The 21,753-nt window shown below is 31.6% G+C and overlaps 1 protein-coding gene across 12 annotated transcripts in view; it reads left to right on the top strand.

Annotated features, from left to right (window-relative positions):
- LOC122042373 (ABC transporter D family member 1) overlaps nucleotides 1–21,753 on the top strand; it is a 64,537-nt gene that overhangs the window by 28,488 nt on the left and 14,296 nt on the right. For all 12 annotated transcript variants that reach the window (XR_006129207.1, XM_042602462.1, XM_042602461.1 and 9 more), the window contains 10 exons: nucleotides 5,625–5,863; nucleotides 6,005–6,309; nucleotides 6,394–6,505; nucleotides 6,577–6,735; nucleotides 6,919–7,018; nucleotides 7,084–7,192; nucleotides 9,287–9,377; nucleotides 17,177–17,301; nucleotides 17,416–17,565; nucleotides 17,684–17,756. Coding sequence is in view for 11 of the 12 variants with exons in the window: in XM_042602462.1 (XP_042458396.1) it covers nucleotides 5,625–5,863; nucleotides 6,005–6,309; nucleotides 6,394–6,505; nucleotides 6,577–6,735; nucleotides 6,919–7,018; nucleotides 7,084–7,192; nucleotides 9,287–9,377; nucleotides 17,177–17,301; nucleotides 17,416–17,565; nucleotides 17,684–17,756 (1,463 nt within the window). In the remaining variant the exon portion in view is untranslated. The remainder of the gene's footprint in view (nucleotides 1–5,624; nucleotides 5,864–6,004; nucleotides 6,310–6,393; nucleotides 6,506–6,576; nucleotides 6,736–6,918; nucleotides 7,019–7,083; nucleotides 7,193–9,286; nucleotides 9,378–17,176; nucleotides 17,302–17,415; nucleotides 17,566–17,683; nucleotides 17,757–21,753) is intronic.

Here is a 21,753-nt window from a genome sequence, read left to right as displayed (position 1 = left end):
TCAACCTGGGTCAACGGTGAACTAACCCAATGACCAAGTAAAGGTTTTAGGTCAGATGCAGTTTAGACCCTGCTCGTGGTCGGGTCTAATAGGTATGAATCGATCAGAGAATATAAGAAAAAGAAAAGTAAAATCATTCTGCACATTGTTTATACTATCTTTGCTAAACTTATTTAGACTTCTCTTTTACACCCATGGACACCCATGGAGAATATAGGAAAGGCCTCACCTCTAGAACTCTCAGAACATCTAATGTTATCCACAAAAAAATCCCTCTATCAGCACTTTGGTTTCTTAGGTCCTCTATGCTCTCACCTCAAAACATCTACCTCCTGAGACACACTCAATGTAAAAAAACTTGCAACCTCAGTGCTTCCCTAGCTGAAACTTGCAGTGACTAGTGGATTAAACTAAATACTTGTAAAATAACCCAAAACAAAGACTAACAATTCGTAGGCTACTATTTTTCCTAATATTTGGATTTTGTTAATGCCTAACAACTTATATATATTGTTCGTTGGATATATTAGCTAATTTGATACAATTATTTTGTCTAGCTTTTTTTAACTTTGGCTGTTATTGTACCATATCATGCTGATACAATATTTTTTGACAGGAGTCGAAGTGTGCCTAGATGAATTTGGATAGGATTTATTCTCTTGTTAAAGCTATTATATTATAGCTAGTGGGTTAATCTCAAATTGTGTTTTTGAGTTTAGGATTTAGTTCATATAGATACTACTATGTAGTGGGTTTCTTTTAAAAAGCAAGAATATAATCTTTCATTTCATCAATGTCTACTGTCTACATGGTATTAGAGCAAGAAGCAGTGTTAGGTGGAATCTGTCAATTTATATAGCCTCCCGTCACCCATTTATCATCCTCAGATCTCCTCTATCTCTTTGCCTGTGACAAGCCATTCTTTATGAGGCAAATCCATTGATCCATCCACAATGAAAATCCTGCTCCCTGCCATAGCCTGAGGCTATCCAAGTTGTAGAAGCTCCTTTATGTCTGGTGTCATCCTACTTTATGTCATCAACTTAGTTGTTTGTTTTGCTGAGTTATGTCGGCTCTATGCTAAATTTAATACTCCCTGATTTCAGCTGCTTGACTCGATTATCAGTTACGACATATGATTCTTCAAGCACAAGATCTATTGCTGGGCTTTAGATGAGTCTGAAACTTCTCTTATGTTTTGTAGCTGATCTTCTTCACAAAGCAACCAGAGAGATCAGGTCCTCCTTTTTCATCACTGCAGATGCATAACTGACATTGCAAATCTATATCTGCAGTTTCTCTCTTTTCCTCTCCAACTATTACCGACTCTTGCCAAATTCTTCTAAAGTAACCCTCCATTGTTTTTCCTAGCTAGGCTTAGACACACCCTACGTTTGCTTTCATTCTAGTTTCTCACTTTTTCTGGCATTAAACTCACTCATTCTTCTTTGGTTTCTTAATTTTGCAAACATCATATCTCTTTTCTTCTTCCTGTCATAGAGCTTGGCATGAAGTTTAGCTATTTTTTGTGTCTTCTCCCTTTTGTTGCTTGTTTTCTCTCCTTCCTCTTGTTCTCCTTGTGTCTTCTAGCTTTTGGTAGCCTCCCTTACTCCTAATTGCATCCATAGATGTGGTTCTTCCTTTGATTTTGTACTGCATATGGTCCTCTCTTTACTCAGATGCATCCATGGCTTTTGGTAGCCTCCCTTACTTTCTGGCCTTGCATCTCCTTAATTAATCCTAAGATTTGCTTTACTGAAAAATCTACTCGAGAGACTTCTTCTTGCAATCTCTCTCTTCCCCTCTATAGTGCATTGATCTGTAAGTGAAGGAATCAATGTTTGCATGCAATTAACCAAAGTTTTGTTTCACCAATGTGAATATTATACTTTTGTTTCATCATAATCATGTTAGTTTTGTTTTTCTATTTTGTTTAACAAGCTATGAATAAATAATATTTATACTAAGTTTGATCGGAAGCGTTTAAATGGATTAGGCTATTTCTAATGGGCTTATTTTAACATTCAGTGGTTAAGGTTTAGGTTGAATCCCATGTTTAATGGGCATCTTTGTAAACAAGAAATACAATATTTCATTTACCCCATTCCTACAACTCCTTTAATGGCCTTCCATCTTCTAAAAACAAGACTACAACAATTAGTTAATCAATAGTATGTATTAAAATTTTATTGTACCTCCACTCCATATACTTTGTCATACAATAATTCATGTTGAGATGAATTTTGGTGGGATTTACTCCTTTAATTCCCTTTCACATAACTTATTTTACTTTTTAATAACATTATAATAATTAAGTAGACAATTGAATTAAAATTTTATTTAATCATACTGTGATAATACATTCTTTACTCCTTTAGTTCCCTCTCACCTTTTCTCCTTTAAAATAAGTATAACAATTAAATCATGAATTGAATTAAAATTTTGTTGTATCTTAACATGTCAAAAGTTGACACACTTTAAGGTATGGTAAGAGAAATTTAGATAAGTTTTACTCCTTTAATGCCTGCTTGTTTAATTTCAGAAAGAAAGAGTATAACAATAATTTAATAATAATTACATTGAAGTTTTAGAAAAATAAGATATAAAATTTTAAAAATTATCTTGACTAATTTTTAGATGTGACATTATGAGTTAAATCCATCTAAATTAATCTCAATATGCTTGAATGTGTAGCTTGTTGTTTGCTGATATGATATCATATTGCCTCAACATGAGTGACAGTAGATATTACCCATGTCAAGTGATATTAGGATTTGCAATGTATTCGAATATTAAATTTGAGTTATATCGGGCAACTGACCCCACCTAGTGGGATGAAGCTTGATTGTTGTTGTTGTATCGGGTAGCCTACTAAAGAATTTTATGCTATTATAATTTAAAATAAATATTTTTGTTTTCTTACTATTGATATTTGATGTTTTTTCAATTAATTTATTGTCGCAGCAAAATAAATTAGTAATATTATTTATAATATATTTTATGGATTTCAAGCACTTTTTTAGTGTCCATTTGTAATGTGGGTAATTTTAGTCCTTTTGGAAAATAAAATTAAATATAGTTTGTGTAACATTTTTATTTTCTATTCATGTTTTTAAATATATGTATTTATCTGATTTATATTATATTTTATGCATAATATATTCTTAACATGGCAATTTTGTCAAATTTGAACAAAACTTTCAACCCTCTAGGTGAACCAAAGACTCTAATTTAACATGAGTATGTTAATGGATAAAATTATTTGCTTAATAAAGCCATTCAATTTGTACATTTGTACTTTATTTATTGTGAATTGCATCTTACCCATATTTAAGACACATTAAGTAGAGGGGATAAATGTTTTTTTGTATACCATTTTAAAATTTTATTGCATAGGAACCTTCATCCTTAAAAATTAGTATTAAGTTTTGTCATATCCCCTTGGAAGTGAACATGGGACAACAGCTTTTGGCAGCAAGCGCAACATTTGCTTCAGGCAATGGGCAGACAAAGGGATGCACGAGGAATCAATTAGAGGAGTGAGAGAATAAAGAAATTAAATAATTTTTAATCTTATAAAATATAATTAACCTAATTAAATAAAGTTGAACTATCTTATATATAAACTTGGTTTTGTTCAAATAGGCCAAAATAAATTCAAATCCACTCCAGTTTGAACCTTCTTTATTCTAATCATTATATCTATTTAATGTATTCAATTTAACCCAAAACTAACTTCCACTCGACTCTAAATTCCAAAATGTTAGTTTGATCCTATTTGCTTCTAATCATTATATCTACTTGATGCACTCAATTAACCCAAACTAGCATTCGAACGACTCTACAATTAAAAATATTAGTTTGATAGCTTAATTACTTATCTAAAAGGTAAAAAAAATAATTTAAAATGCAAAAATTTAAATAGAATGAAATTTTGTATAAAGATTTTTTTTTCGTGTTCTAACTTTTGTGACATCAGAAGAAGTAGAGAGATTATGTGAGCAAGTAATAGAAACCTATACTTTAATAAGATCATGTCATGCTTCTTTTCCTCCTTTGTATCTTCTCAGCTTTAGTTCGAGTGTCAACAAATAGCTAAGATTCAAAACAACACTTTGTTTAAATGAAAATTTATTTAATTAAATAAAAAATAAATTTATTTATTCTTTTTCTATATTTTTAGTTCATTTGATTTATTTAAGATTCGTTGTGATTACAATAAGTGTGTACTGATCAAATCAAATTATTTTTTATAAAAACTGTATTTTCAAATTTGAATATGACTAAAAAAATCTGAAATTTAAATTCAAAATTTTAAAATTTAATTGAGTCAAGTCCATGCCAACATTCATATTTTTTATTTTTATTTTTAATTTATACTTATTAAATTAAATAAGCTTATTTACAAAACTTAGGATCTAGTTTAAACTTAAAATATAATATTTTAAATTCTATTATTTTAAAAAATGAATTTGTTTATTTTTTATCCACTTTAATAATTGTAGTTATGTCACCCAAAAATGAAAATTAAATACAATTTTAAATTATTTTATTGCTACTAGGAGTGCTTATATTTAGATTTTTTTCAAACAAAATATAAAAAATAAAGCAATGCTCAAAATTATTATCAAATATTCAAAAGCAAATTTCAAACAATTATATAAAGGGTTCATTTCAAACAAAATTACATCATCAACTATTCATAACATTTTGAGCATTCAAATCTGAAATTGCTACAATGTTACAAAATTTGAAATCAAGGTATGCCTTGGTTTATAGAGGACGAGAAAAGTTTTCATTGTTCTCATTACTTATTCCAGTGTTCTACCTGCAAAAGTTGAATGGAATAAGTATACAATTTACAAGTAATTAAAATGATAAAAATTAAAATATAAATAGTTGCAAGCATTTTTTATTTTACAGATTGAGATGATCAAATTAATCAATAGACTTAATTAAAAATTATAACTTATACTAAGTGAAATTAATTATTAATTAAATAATTATCAAAATTGCATGAGTATTTGGTATCATATGATATTGAAATTGTATTGTTTTGGTCAATGACCAAAATAATTTGAACCTTGCTGAGTTTAGAAACAAGCCATTAGGTCCTGTTAGAGTGATCCTACTATCCAATGATTCACTTGTTGAATTTTTTATTATCTCCATTTTTTCTCTGGATGTCACAGCTAATATTTATTTTGGGATAATGGTTTAGCGTGTGCAGTTTCTAGTAATGCAATAAACCAACAAAATCACCTCATCCTTTTTTGTTCCAGTTGTAGAATAAGAGAATATAAAATATGCAGACAATGTTGCCTAGAATCACTTCTATGCTAATTCTTCTTTGGGCAAATTTTGATCCATTTTTTTCGTTTATTTGTAATCCTCTGTCCTATTCAATTTTTACTAGGCAAAATCACAGCTGGGTAGAGAGAAATGTGTTGTTGTTTCACATTCAGATACAATCTGACAAAAATTTTTGAATATAACATGCATTTTACTAGGAGCAAACCTAACTTCTGTGTTATCTTATCAGCGACTAATTGGAGTTTTGCTAGATGCTCTTTTAACTCTGATCTTGAATGTCGCTAAGTTGGAGATGCTTTTTTTCTTGTTAGGTCCAAATGGAAGTGGGAAAAGTTCTCTCTTCCGGGTTCTTGGAGGTCTCTGGCCGCTTGTATCTGGTTATATTGTAAAACCAGGAATTGGTGCAGATCTTAACAAGGAGATTTTCTATGTCCCACAACGACCATATACAGCTGTGGGAACACTTCGTGACCAATTAATCTATCCTTTGACAGCAGATCAGGAGACTGAACCACTCACTCATGAGGGAATGGTGGAATTATTAAGAAATGTAAGGTTATGCTATTTCTCTGATTTTTGGTTTTGTCTCTATTCAACATTCCTTCAGTATTTATGGATTAAGATGTCTCTCTTCACAAGCACTTGGATTCTTAGTTGCTAAAGGTAAAATCAAGAAGTTTTCTTTTGGCAGGTTGATCTAGAGTATTTATTGGATCGTTATCCCCTGGAAAAGGAAATTAACTGGGGAGATGAACTTTCTCTTGGTGAACAACAAAGACTTGGAATGGCTAGGTTATTCTATCATAGGCCCAAATTTGCTATTCTTGATGAGTGTACTAGTGCTGTCACAACTAATATGGAGCAACGATTCTGTGAGAAGGTTCAAGCTATGGGCACATCATGCATCACAATATCTCACCGACCTGCTTTAGTTGCCTTTCATGACATAGTTTTATCTTTGGATGGGGAAGGGGGATGGAGCGTCCATGACAAGAGGTAAGCCCAGAATTTTCTCGATATTCTGGTTCTTCTAGCTGATAATAGATATAAGCAATTCAGAAAATTTTGCTAACCTCTCAGGGAAGGGTTGCCTCTCCCTTCTGAAGCAAGTGCTGATTCGATAACAGCGTCAGATACAGATCGTCGGAATGATACAATAGCTGTTCAAAGAGCATTTTTGTCAACTGGGAAGGTTTAAACAATATACCTCCATTTCTGTGTTCATGTAATGTGGCAAAAGGTTTCTGATATCCTTTTCTGTAGGGGAACAAATTAACGAAGTCAAAGGTGCATTCTTATTCCTCCAAGGTTGTTGCATCATCGCCTGATGCAGATAAGCAAGTTCCTCTCCCTGTTGTTCCACAACTGTACAATGCTCCAAAAGTCCTACCTAATAGAGTTGCTTCAATGTTTAGAGTACTGGTGGGGATCTGTCTCATATTTATATTTACGTTTGTGAAAATTCTTTTATCTGCTGATTTGAAGTTTTCTGGAGAGACCATGATGATAGTTGCTGTGAGACCAGCATTCCTTCTATTAAACTTGTCTGGATAAGACCTGAAACACACGAGATAAATTATATGCTTTCATGCACTTTCTTTGCAGATTCCTTCCCTTTTTGATAGACAGGGTGCAAAGTTGTTTGCAGTTGCGTTACTTGTTGTGTCGAGAACATGGATCTCAGATCGTATTGCTTCCTTAAATGGTACGTGTATGTGACATACTCTGGATCTTTTGTCTGTTTTCTTCATGTTGAGTTGGCTTTTACAGGAACCAGTGTGAAGTATGTTTTAGAACAAGACAAAGCAGCATTTATTCGATTGACTGGCATAAGTATTCTTCAAAGTGCTGCCAATTCATTTGTTGCACCTACACTAAGGTATGATTTTCTTGGATTACCACGTTTCATGAGTTTGATTAAAGAAAGTGCAGTTCCTACTTAGTATAGGATAACATCTATACGATGGTAGATATGCCTGTTAGGCCTGCTAATACTGGTATCGGATAATCTTTTGCTGCTCATATGACTAAGGAAATTTGAATATTGTGCACAAGTGATTTGCAGTTACTCCTGGTTATAATTAGTGTAGAGTGAAAGTTGGAAAGAGAAATGTAATTAAATTACCATGGATGTAACCCATGAAATTGTCAACATTGCTCATTTCATTCATTGACAAGTAAATGCCATAGATTGAAATACTTTGGATTTTTCAGCAATTTCTTAGAAGGTTGAGCCATATTAGTTGAACTTAGAACCTTTCCAACTAAATTGGCTTTTGAGATTTGAAGTATGTCAAATGTCCAATTTAATTGCTATGATAATTAATCTTTCCTATATAATTGTTATACATCCTCAATGTATGCTTGATTTTTCATTCTTTCCAATCTTCCTGGTTTCATGCACTTCTAACGAGTAATTCTTCTTTTGTGCCCATTCTGAATTATATTCTTCCACTTTTATTAGCCAACTATCAATGAACTAATTGGATTAATCAACCATTGCATCTCTAATAGTTTGATGGTAGTGAAAAGAAATAGATGAAAAAGCATCTGTAATACTTGTGCAGTAGTAAAAAGCAATTGCTAGACCTATAGCTAATAGCTACTTGCATTAAAAGAACAAGTGTGATCCTCCCTAAACAATAAAATATGTTAAACATAAGGAACAAATAGTAATTATACCATCTCTAATTGCCTGAATCTCTTGAAAGAAGTTCCTGATCTTATACTATGAAGATAGTTAACCTAAAACCAAGGGTCTCATCCTTAGAAAACTGTATATGAGAAATTTTTTGTCTCGAATGGCTAAAGCAGAAAGCACTCAAATGGTGATTTCAACATATATGTAATAGAAAGTTTAAAACTACATAGCTTAGGCACTTGATTTACTATGACCCAAAGATACAATGTAAAATAAGTTGAAAATCTTTCTCTGTATGATAATGCCTAAAAATATGAAATTGCCTCATATGTCTTTTTTAGTATGGATTCTTGGATCTGTTACTTATTTATTTTGTATTAAATTTTGAATATGCTTTTTCTATAATGCATATTAACTCTCATTTAACTCTGTATAATATTAACTATTTATATTATAGGAACTAACTTGTTCAGATCCCATGAATCAATTGAAACTCCAAATTCATACTAGAACCATAATGGTTTAGTAAATCCAAGCCTCATGCTAAACTCTAAGGTTCTCTGTGTAAGATCTTGTCATAATCACTTACTAAATGTATGCTTTGACTCAACATTATCTAGAAAATTACCTTTCCTTTGATAAAAGAAGAGTGTGAAAGATGGAAAATTGCTTCATTTAGGAAAAATAAATTTAAAATTTTATCTGACTTCTAGATCTCAATATTGGGTATGAATCATATTTTTCATATTTGTTGTCTTGATCTATTCTATATTACAATGATTTCATGTTCTAGATACTAGAATAATTATCCAACAAAATAGACTCATCTTGAAAGTGATGATACAACTATTCTTTGTATTATCACTAGGATAAATTGTAAGTCACACACTCATGTTCCGAAGATACGAAACCAAATATATTTCATGGTCGAACTACTGGAATGGTGTAAAAAAATCTTAAGTTGAAGCAAAATCATTTTTTTATTATTGAAAACTATTTCTTCATAATTCATTTAAAGTTAACTCATTGCAAGACCATATCCGGTAAACTGGAAAATTATAAAGTTCCAAAATAATAGATTGAAATACTGCAAACAAGGCCCTACCAAGTCTCATTAATGGTGTAACCCCCCTACTGGTGCTACTTTACCATACTTTGAATGGTGTAATCCCCCTTTTGGAGCTACCTTAACATATTCTGAATTGAGTGATTTCAATAAATCCATTTACCTTTTGCTCATCTTTACACTAATTATCCACATGCTCTTGCATCCAACAAATCAATAACAACCTAATGGATTTTATTCATTTCTAAAATTTTGACTTGTTGCAGGCATCTCACAGCTAGACTTGCCCTTGGATGGCGAATCCGGTTGACTCAATATTTATTGAAGAATTATTTGAAGAAAAATGCTTTTTACAAGGTAATCCTCTTTTTTAGGTTAACACACCGCATAGTATTCTTCATGTGGGTTTGTTTCAAACTTTTATTTATTTATTTTTCTTTCAGTTGATCTTGCTGGAGCTGTTACATTCATTTTTGAATCACATTATGTTTGTCTAATAGATGCCAATTTGAAAATAAAATGATTTAAGGTAGGCGAAATGAAAATCTTAAGCTCTATAAGTTTAAGTTACGTGATTAAAAAATTTGACATTATTCAAGTAATTAAGTTAGAAATACAATAATGATTGATGTTGAAACTTCTTTCTCTATAATGCAACCGAACTTGTTGTTTGTTTGATTTTGCATGATTAAAAATAAATAAAATGATTTAAGGTAGGCGAAATGAAAGTCTTAAGCTCTATAGGTTCACGTTACATGATTAAAAAATTTGACATTATTCAAGTAATTAAGTTAGAAATACAAAAATGACTGATGTTGAAACTTCTTTGTATATAATGCCGAACTTGTTGTTTGTTTGATATTTGCTATGGTCTAATTTCTTAGACTAGAAAATCAAAGAAAAATTACAATTGTAATATAATTGATTGTATAGTGGCAATGATATAGAAGGAACTAATATATCCATATTAACTAGATGATTGGATATTGCAAAAAAATTGGCAATAAAAAGATATTGTTGTTTAGAAATTGAGGAACTACAATAAACAAGGATGACAAAAGATGAGTGGTACTCATTGCAAAATCCTATGGTACTGTATAGTGGGAGGTATGATGAGAGATGTGACAATTTTCTTTGTTGATTGGTCCTAAAGAATCTTCAAATAAAAGTCTAGTTGACGTATATCTAAACAAGGTAGGAGTGGATATAAGTGATAGATATTGAAGCAAAAGGAGAAATGTAGAAATACAAAAAACTATGGAAGAAAAATCTAATGTATTATCTTATATTGGGCATATGTGTGGCATAGCCACTACAATCTTATAAATGCATAATGCATGATTCTAGAATGATATTAATTAATGGCAAATTAATTTGGTCTCAAGAAAGCACACAATACATCATTTACTAGGTTCATGAAACCGCACAATATGCCCCTAGCGCAGGGATGACAATGGATCAGGTTTGGATCGGATTTCATATCCTCTGTCCCCGTACCCATCGAGTACCCATTAAAGGATCAAATATCTTTTATACTAATAATTTTTTTTTCTTTCCATCCATCATCATTCAACAAAAGCATATTAGAATTAACATCATATTAAAATATATATATATATATATATATATATATAATCAAAAAAATGGATTAAATATCTATATAACGTACTCCTAACATCAACAAAAATAGTTAGTGGGTTTGGGAAAAGAAATTATATATATATACCCTCCTCCATTCGGGTCAGACATTGGATCTTCCATTGGGTTCGGAGGAAATTGTCATCCCTACCCTAGGGTGTGGCGTGATGGCAAGCGGCAGGGCACTTCTCCCAAGTGGAGAGGGTTTGATCCCCCGCAAGCACACTTGTGGTGATCAAATTTCTAGTATGCATGGGTGCCACGTCAGGAGTTATTGCATTCTCTAAATTTACTTGGTGGGCGGAATGTGGGGTTAGATCATCTTCCCCGATGATACCTCGTATAACAAAAATGAAACCGCACAATACGTGCATATGCATACATTCTCAAAATTAACTTTTGACATTTCCTCTTAATTTTGAGAGATCTAGCACTCTAAGCTTTTTATTTAAATAGAGAAACTTTTCGATTGAAAGTGACTTGGTGAAGATATCTGCTACTTGATCTCTAGTCTTGCAAAAAGCTAACTAAATTTCTCCTTTGCTTTCTAACTCTGATGAAGTGATGTCATAGCTCAATGTGCTTTGTATGGCTGTGAGAAATAGGGCTCTTGGTCAATGATAGACATATTATCATAGAAGAGTATGGTAGGCGTAGATTAATCTTGCTTTATATAGATGACATAGCTAAAGTATTTTGCTTCTTTGATGACTAAGAAATAGGCTTTATTCCTTTGTAAAAACATAGCCTGATGTATTCTTCGGATCGTCTATTGAACCTGCCTAATCACTATAAGAAAAGCCTTGCAATTTATTATCTTCCTTTGCTTCAAATATAATTAAGTAATTCTTGGTTCCTTGCACATATCTAAAAATATGTTTAGCTGCTGCAAGATAAAGTTTGCTAGGCTTGCTTACAAATCTTGAAATAATACTAACAACATATGAAGGTTTAATATTTTGAGCCATATTTGAGTTTGGCATTTTGACTCGAACTATACAATTTTGGTACCGTATCATGCTATATTGCTATGTTGATCCTGTTTCGATATTTATTTAATTATATTATTAATAATAACAATTATCTCTTATTTTAATTAATTATTTGTTTAATTAGTAGACTATAATATGTGCATTCTTCCATTTATTATATAAGATTTTTCAAAATTTGGATATAAGATATTATATTTAGGCTTAAATCAGATTTTAAATTTTATAATTAAATTTATTAATTGTACGAATATAATTTATTTATTTTAAAAAATAGAATTTAACTCAAATTTGATAACTTTAAATCAAAAGTTTTAAATAAAATTAATTTAAATTTAAAAAATTTTATCCTTCAATTTGAATTGGAGATTAGTTACTTGTTTCAACTTGACACTAATCAGAAAGCTACTCGAATTCTTATTGCATTACCATCATTGGAGACTAATGATCCTTTAATCCTATCTCTGAAACTCTCTTCCTGATGATCCTTTACTCAAGCCTTCTAAAAAGCCTCTGACAACTTCCCACACTTGAGGGATACTGTATGTGCATTATATTGGCCGTGACATAAGCCTACTATTACAGCTACCATCCTAAGATCCTAACAAATCCAAACACATTAAAAGAACAAAGTGAAAATTTTAGAATGGAAATTGATTAAATTGTTTATACTTCCTAAAAGATCTTGAAACATGCCACTTTCAAGTCTAAACCTTGTTAGTATATCTATTTCTATTTCTTGGCTACTTCTATCCACCAAACTAGTTCTATTGTGCGCATGAGAGAGATATGTCAATATTAGGCGATTAATTGGATTGAGTAATAATTATTATAAAAAATTATGCTGATGTATCCCCTAGACTCAAATGACAATCATATAAAGTTTACTTATACATTCACTAGCCCAAGTAATCTTCTAGTGACTGCTTTTAGTAACACTCATATTCATTCTACATCTTTTATTGTGAGAAAATTGATTTATTTTAAATGTTTAGATTTGTTAATTTGCTAGTACATATTCAACCTTCGCTTTTGCATATTGATCTTATTATCACATGATCTTCTTTTGTAGACACATCCTTGATTAATATTTTCATGCCTATCACTACTATAGAGATTATGACAGTATTCTCATTCAATGATCAATCAAAATATCTTTAGCCATTGGAAGGGTCAACTAAATAGCAAGAGAAAACAATGAGGCTTAATTGAGAAAGCTAGTAAATTATTTTCTAGCTTGTTTGTAGGAATGCCTAAAGAACTAGATAATGAAAGTTTTTTAACCTTGAATATCAAGACTCAGATGGTGTTATTGCTATTTCTTACTTATTGGAAAACAACACTAGAATTGAAGTCGCTGACAACTTGTTTATTTGAAACTTTACTAGCACAATGAAAGTTGTGATATTTTTATTTATCTATTTCGTAACTTGATTCCTGTGCTTAGTTCAACTGAAATAAATTATTTTTTTCAATTTAAAAGATGTACCTTTTGGAAGTCACATAAGAGGTACGCTCTATGTAGCTTGTGCTCTTTGTCATAGTGTAGAGATGCTAGCGTTCATTGTTAGGAGAGAGGGATGATGTCCTAAGGAGGGTCTGCAATGACAGTGATAAGGAAAAAGAGGATGGCGGCTAGGTCTCAACATGATATAATTATGCTATTATCTTCTCTTTTAAATCTAATATGAGGCCTTTTTATAAAGATAGTTCTCAACTATGTTTTTACCCTTTCTCCATAATAGCTGTTGGTCCTATTAATTTATGTCATGATGTGCCTCTTAATATCTATCCTAAAAAGGCATGTTAAACTGTCAACATAATATATACTTATGTGACTGCACCTATCGACAGAAGGTGCACTACTCTCTTGTCCGTCGCTCGTGGGTAGCCGCCTCAGTGCCAACATCTAGAGGGTAACTATATGACTCAGTTGTACATGTCTTCCACGTTGTCCGGGCCCATGACTTATTAGGACTAAGTTGTCTAAAGAAGTCATATGCGTGAGCCACCCCACCATCCCGAGAAAACCATTCTGCTAGCTTCTGTCTAGCAGCCTCTAGTGACCCAACAACCATTAATATGAGATCTCATATCTATAACAACTTCTTGACCAAGGGAATCTGTGTGGGCTGCCTTCAAGTTGATATTTATGTATTTATTTATTTTACATGTAAAAATTTTTATACCGACAAGATACTAGATTTAGCACAAAGCCAACAAAAATAAAATGAGAAGAGAATAAAAAGTTTACGGATAACAACGAGCCAATTAGGGTTGGGGCAGATGATTATCAACAAAACTCCAACAAGTGGATTATAATGATCAACCAAATACCAACCACAGGCTTTCGCAAGCTCGCTACGGCTAGGCCAGGAGGCCTCTTGCAAAAGCCTCGTCTAGCCATGAGGCCTCTTGCAACGGTCTCGTCTGGCCACGAGGCCTCTTGCAGCGGTCTCGCTTGGTCACTAGGCCTCTGCGAGGTCGCAGTGGCTTCATAGTGGTCTCATTTAGTTGTGAGGCCTCCATGAGCTCATGATAACGAGGCGAGGCCTCCACGAGCTCATAGCGGCCTTGCAATGGCCTCATTTGGCCATGAGGTCGTGGGGGCCTCACTCCGTTGCAAGTCTGCCTCATGGAGAGCTCGCGACCAAACTTGGTCGCAACAACACTACGATGACTTTTTCTTTCTTTCCTCTTTCCCCTCATTTTTTTATTTTGTTCCTTCAAATCCTTTCCCCCCCTTTATTTCTTTCCTTTTCTTTCCTTGAGATCTCTTTCCCTTTGTTTCCTTCTAATTCATTTTTTGTTTCCTTCATGTTTTATTTCTGCTTACATTCATTTCTATTTACTTTCCTTCTAATGTTGATTGGTCTTTACTCTTTTTCGATGAGGATTCTTTTCCATAATTCCTCTCTCCATGTTGGAAGAGATACAAAAAATATTAAATATAATATAATTCTTAATCTTTTGAAATATACTATTATTTTAATTAAATATTGAACTAAATTAATCTTTATATAAATTTAGTTCAATTTTAAAATTATCAAAATAAATCAAAATTAAATTTAGTTTAAACCTACTTAATCCTATGCGCTATGTCTACTTGGTGGATTCCACCTAACCCAAAATTAACTTTTACTTGATCCTAATTTTTAAAATATTAATATAATTAATTAATTATTTTTAAAAAATAAAAAATAATTTTAAATGTAAAATTTTTAAATAAGATAAAATTTGGCATCTAAAAGATTTTTTGTGTGCTCTAACTTATATGCATTAAAAGATTTAAATAGTGTTTAGCATATAATATAAAAACTAAAGTTTGACGAGATCGTGTCGAGCTTTTCCTCTTAGTTCTCAATTTTATTTCGAATGTCAATATACAACTAGGTTTTGACGCAACAATTTATTTAAATAAGTTTTAAAATAAATTTATTTATTTATACTATTTTTAATTTATTTTCATTAAAATATCGTTTAAAATACATTATACTTCTTTTGATATTAGTAATGTTTGATGTTATGAATTTTACTAATCTTAAATATTTGTATAAATTTTAATTTGAACTAGTGTTATATCATTTTGAAAAGAAAAGAGAGGGAATTATATTTATTTGCTTTTATCTAAATTGTTCAATAATTGAAAACTTATAAACACATTCTTCCAAAAATTATATATATATATATCAAAGTCATCATCTTCTTATCCTTTATGATACAATTAAAAATACAAAAATTACATTAATTCATCAATAATTTGAAATTTCAAATCAATGTAACATTATAAATGCCTAAAATCATCATAATATAACTAAAATGTCAAATCAAAGATCAATCACCATTATAAATGGAAGTTGTTGGACTTAATGTGTTTGCAATAAACCTGGAAACTGCTAAAGACCAATCTTCATGACCATTATAAATGCAAGTTTTGGACTTGGAGAGTTTGCAATAAAATTGTAATTAAGACCATGGTTTAAAATCTCGAGCCATGTCGAGGTTTGATCCGGGATCGGACAATACAGTTTTGATATTTTAAAAATATATTAACTAAAATAAAAAATTTAATCTAAATATGTAAAAATAAAAATATAAAAATGAAATAATTTTGAATATATATATATATATATATTAAATTAATATAATAATTTTATTAGACTTTAATTAAGTCTATTTAAATTATTCCAATATAGGTAGGAGTTGATTAAAATTATTACATAAGTTAAAAATCGTACCCCTCCACGCAACAAGGGCAAGCGCGATGAGTCTGAACTTGTCACCAGGCCAGCGCGATACATTTGGATGCGTCGCGGCGCGCCAGCATCGGAGGCGTGCTTGAGCCGGTGCCTATAGCAGGAGAAACGACTAGAGATTTAAACTATGATTAAGACTATATAATTATGAGCATTAATAATAAAAATATGATTTAAACTATGATTATGACTATATAATTATGATTTAAACTATATAATTTTTACTGATTCAATAAGCTCTAAACATCCCATGATATGAAAACTTGAACTCAACATTCAACTTCTCAAATGTAATTTAATAGTATATAGCAATCAAATATTAATATATATTTTTTAATTAATATATTTTATATTTAAAAAATATCGATACTGTATTGGCACGACACAATATGATATTGAAAATCATATGAGTCATAAACTCCGGTATGGCTCAAAATTTTAAATCTTGGAAATAGCCATCTTAGACATTTGGATCCACGACTTTATTGGCTACTTGAACTTTAGTCCAAGTAACATAGTGTAAGTGTTTATTTTAGCGAGATCTCATCTTTGAGAGAACAAGCTTTTAAGGAATTTTTTGAAGTTGGTAATTGTTTCTTTTAGGGGTTAAATACTTTTGGTATGTATAAATTTTTTAAGATAGATTAGTTTTGGTAGAAATTCAATTTATATTGGGATATTTCATAGTTTACAATTTGATTATGTTCCTAGTTTGTTTAGGTTAAAGTATATAAAAGAGGTATAATTCTTTACGTTCCTAGTTTTCATTCTTTCTGTGAGTTTGTTTATTTTTCTGTGTGAGATAGTTATGTCCTGTATTTTGTATGTGAGTGAGTTTGATTTTAATGCTGCATTAGTGTTCAAGTGAAACTATTTTTCAGTTATATTTCTAACTGAAGCTAATTTATCTACAAAGCAAGCTAATTTCTAACTGAAACTAATAAATGTACTTTTGAAGAGTGGATTCTTTGTCTTCCCTGCCTAGATCTATACACTGTAAAGCTTCTGCTGATTAGCTGATCATTGTATTTGTATTCCTTTAGCAAAGCTCTTTTTGATTTTGTGTAAGACTTAGTTATAACACATTCCATATGCTTGAAAGTTGAGATATTGTTACTAAGTGTTTTTTTATGTTACATAAATTCTATTGCTTCGCTTCCACTGTGTTTAAACATTAATTTTGATATGATCATCTTCACTTCATACTTGACATTCTTCTGCTATTATTCCTTTTATACTTTTTTCAAGCTTAATTTGGATGTATTTACTCCAGGTTTTCCACATGTCTGGTAAAAATATTGACGCTGACCAGAGAATAACACATGACGTTGAGAAGTTGACTTCTGATCTCTCAGGATTGGTGACTAGCATGGTTAAACCTTCTGTGGATATTCTATGGTGATCCATTAAGCCTCTATAATGTCTTATCTGCATTTTTTTTTTAAATCATAGACAGCAGTTAATACATGAAACAGTCAATAGATTCTATCTGATTTATGCAAAAAAATACAGGTTTACATGGAGGATGAAACATTTAAGTGGACATAGAGGGGTTGCTATATTGTATGCCTATATGTTTCTTGGTTTGGGCTTTCTTAGAAGTGTTGCTCCTGAGTTTGGTGATCTAGCCAATAAAGAACAGCAACTTGAGGGGACTTTTAGGTATTCAAATATTAGTTCCCTTGGCTCATGATATATGTAGTTCCACTCTTCAAGTTCAGTATCTTGTTTTATATAATTTTTTCTTGTATTTTTTTGTTGAGCATTATTTATCCCCTAGGTTTATGCACACAAGACTTCGAACTCATGCTGAATCCATTGCCTTCTTTGGTGGTGGTTCTCGGGAAAAAGTTGTAAGTTCATGCCAAATACAAATTTTTCGACATTCGTTACTAATCTGTCATGAAAATTTATGGAATTATTAAGATCACTTGGCCATGTAACATTTGGTAGCCCTATACCATTTCAATGATGGCCACATTTGTAGCATGTTAGTCAGCATATTCTGTTGGATGCATATGGGCGATATAATCCACATATTTACGATATTGAAATGCACAGTGGTGCCTGATTCATCAAATTATGTTAATAAGAAACACTGAACTAAACATGATTAAATTTCATCTTTATATGTTGTATCTGGTAAAAATTTACTTTTTTTTAGTACGGGTTCATACTTAATGTATATATTTTTTTTATACTTCACTGTATGTGGTGTTTCTTATAATGAATTTCACATGCACACTTGCATTTGTATATATTTCATTATATTGACTATCTGCACTCAGTTATCATATTTTAAAATAATCAGTTATTTCCAGAATGCCAAAGAATCAATTCTATTCAATATTATTGTCTAAATCAAGCAATCACTAATTTTTACATGTATTATCCCATACAACTCAAGTGGCTTCTTTCCCATGGAGTGAATGGATTCACTTAACAACACTACAATTCCATCGGCAATACATTGTGTCAGCCATTAAATGTGAATAACATTTTGCAATCTATTTCTAGATCTAGCATAATGTATAAACGGAACAATAGATGAATGCATGCTAATAAATAATTGAGATATAATATATGACTATCTAAAACTACAAAATTCAAAAGTGCAAACAATTAATAGTACCAATTAAAATATTGACAAGTACAAGTAGTAAAAAACAAAAAAGTGAAGCATAAGCAAGAAATATTAAAAATCAAGACAAGTTTCCAAAAAACCTTAATAATAAGATACGTGATAAGTATGTGATGATTGCGTTTAACACCCCTTACAACCACTAAGGAGATTTGGAGGCAAGATCTAAAGAGGATGCCATTAGGTAAGAATTGGTTGACAATATAGTATAATACTTGGTAGAATATCATATATCAATGTACTGTGAACACAACTACAAGTATCTCACCTAGATAATCACAATAATATTTTAACAATAATGCCTCCATGTTATATTATACACCTATTATGTTAGTACAATTCTAGCTAACACGTCCATTTTAGTAGGAAGCGTTGAGCATAGGACTAATGAGTTTTCCTCACACTAATACTAGGTAGTTACTTGATTGTGTTATGTCCTAACATGTGTCCTTTGTAAGAGTTCCAATCCACAATTTCATGGGGATCATGTGGGTATTTATATACCTTTATCTAAGATAAAGTTCATGCAAAGGCTTGTTTACTAATGTGTTTTATCATATAATCTAAGGGATCCTATTTTTGTAACAACTTGAGACATGCTTATTGGACTATTTATTAACAATCAGAAATTGTTGAGATATTTATGTAAATAAGTAAACTCTATATGGTTGTGAAATGTAAAACAATATAGTTGATAATTATAATAATAACAACTACATACATAGAAGGGGAACAAACTCTTTTTTATAGCCTATAATTCACTCATTGATTAAGGTAGTGAATGGTGTCGGTTGGCATAAGTGGAATTTACCATTGCATCTGCCAACCAACACTAAAACTCTTTGTCATGGTGGACATGCTTGACCATTGGTTCTCCGCGAGGCAGCAATGGCCTAGCACCCAGGCAAGCATGCAGTGACTTTCCTTTTCCTTTCGAGATATTTCACTATTGATTCCTTTTCCTCTTACGACCATCTACAAAGGTAAACAAGAAGCATAAGGGAGAAAAAAGAATTAAATATAATATAATAACTAACCTCATAAAGTATACTAAAACCAAATTATTCTTTATATAAACTTGGTTTAATATAAAACTAATCAAAATAAATATAAATTAAATTCATTTAAATCTACTTGATCCTAATCACTATGTCTATTTGGTGGACTTTATCTAGTCTAAATTAACTTTTGCTCGATCTTGATTTGTAGGTTTAAATTAATTTAATTAATTATTCAATAATTTTTAAAAAATAATTTAAAAAGCAAGTTCACAAATAATTAACACAACAGAACAAATATATGCAAGTAAACACATACCATTCAATCATACACAGGGTTTACGTGGTTCAACAGTTACCTAGCTCCTATTTTCTCTTTCACGATCAAGTAGTGCAGGTGAGAAACATCTTACAAGATCACAATTAAATTAGAGGAATACAAAAGATCTTAACACAAAGAAGAAAGCTTTTAATAGTCTACATTAAATCCTTCTTTTATAGTCTTCAAAATCTTGTGCTGTAATCTAATGTATCGCTAATCAATCGATTGCTAGTTGATCATTCTGTTTGTGTCTTGAATTGGCTGATGGTCATTAGTCGATTAAAGGACTTCTTCGTTGACCGGTATATTAACCATAGTCAATCTAATGACCAAGTCCGCCTAAATTGAGATTTATTTTGTTTGAGTACATTTGCTCTCAACTCTTAGTTCACCAAACCAATGTCTTCGCCACTGAACCATCTTTCATCAAGCTTCTTGTCCTTTGGATGTACTGAGCCCTTGGCTCACTTCCTATGTCATCCTTCATGCTCTGCTTGTGGAATTTGCCGTAGTCATCTCTCATTAAGCTTCTCGTCCCTCGGATGCACTCGGCCCTTAGCTCTCTTTGTCAAACTTTACCCTTCAGATGCACCGAGTACTCGGCTCTCTCTCAATGTAATCCTTCACACCCTGTTTACGTAATCCGCTTCTTAGGCACAACTACATTCCGATGCTCTTTGTTATTTGATCTCTCATATATCTTATATCATCCTTCTTCGATCTCCACAGACCCAAGTCATCAGGTAACCACAACCTTGGCCTGGCCAAATTGTCTTCATTTGTGTATTCCCAAGTCCCTATATATTGAGACACACATCAAATCACAAAATAACATTTAATTTAAGCTCTTTGCCTAAATATCAAAAAGCTAAGGGTGCACCAGATTACTTTAGATACATCAATAATCTCTCTTTTTTGATACTTGACTTCTGTTTAATTTAGGAAAAACAATATAGACACACATCAAATCACAAAATAACATTTAATTTAAACTTTTTGCCTAAACATCAAAAAGCTAAGGGTGCACCAGATTACTTTAGATCAATTGCATCAATAATCTCTCTTTCTTGATACTTGACTTATGTTTAATTTAGGAAAAAACAATATATATATATATATTCCCATGATAGAGGCTAAGCGCATAACATATATGGATGAAATAAAGCAAAAGTTGATGTAGTAGTAGGTTTCAATCCATTTTAGAAGTCAACAATGCACCGTATAAATAAACTTGAGCAATTGTCTCCAAGAGTAATTTTTTATTTTTTCACAATGTGTTGAAGCAAATCATGTAAGATTGTCGAAATTGAAGTTGCATTAATGTAGTTTTCACACAAGCCCTTAAGCATGTATCTCACTCTTAGTCTCACCCAAATCCCTACAAAGTTGATGGGTCGATTAGACCTCATCCAATCACAGAGATATTTGGTCTTTATTGAGATGAACCCTTATATTTGTAAATTATAGTGGGATGTTGTTCCTCTTAACATTGCTTTTGTCATGCTTGGTAGGTGTTGTCTTAACAATCTCTCTGTAACTCATTATGAGAAGCATAACACCTACACACTTTGGAGCATAATGGGCATAATGGGCATAATGTCTAGTTGTGCCCAAGTAAGTCTAACCTGATTGAACAGAAATCCAAGCTGGCAACAAAGCCAATCATCCTTCAGCTTCTTACATAATCTCAATTTAAGCAAGTTGGGAAGGCTCAAACTCTTGAAGGTAGCATTAGTAGCTTAGGACTTTATGTTCAACCCACTAGAAAATATCCCATACCCCCTATGGATAAGAAGAGATTAGATAAGATTTAGTTTATAATTTTGGAAGAGTTACTTGATGAACTGCTACCTCTATGAATAGTTTAGCACGTGATTAACTTTATTTAG

This window comes from Zingiber officinale, chromosome 2A (assembly GCF_018446385.1).
Source record: "Zingiber officinale cultivar Zhangliang chromosome 2A, Zo_v1.1, whole genome shotgun sequence".
Classification (NCBI taxonomy): Eukaryota; Viridiplantae; Streptophyta; class Magnoliopsida; order Zingiberales; family Zingiberaceae; genus Zingiber; species Zingiber officinale.
The sequence above is the reverse complement of the archived record's forward strand: the minus strand, read 5'-3'. Positions and strand labels throughout refer to the sequence as shown.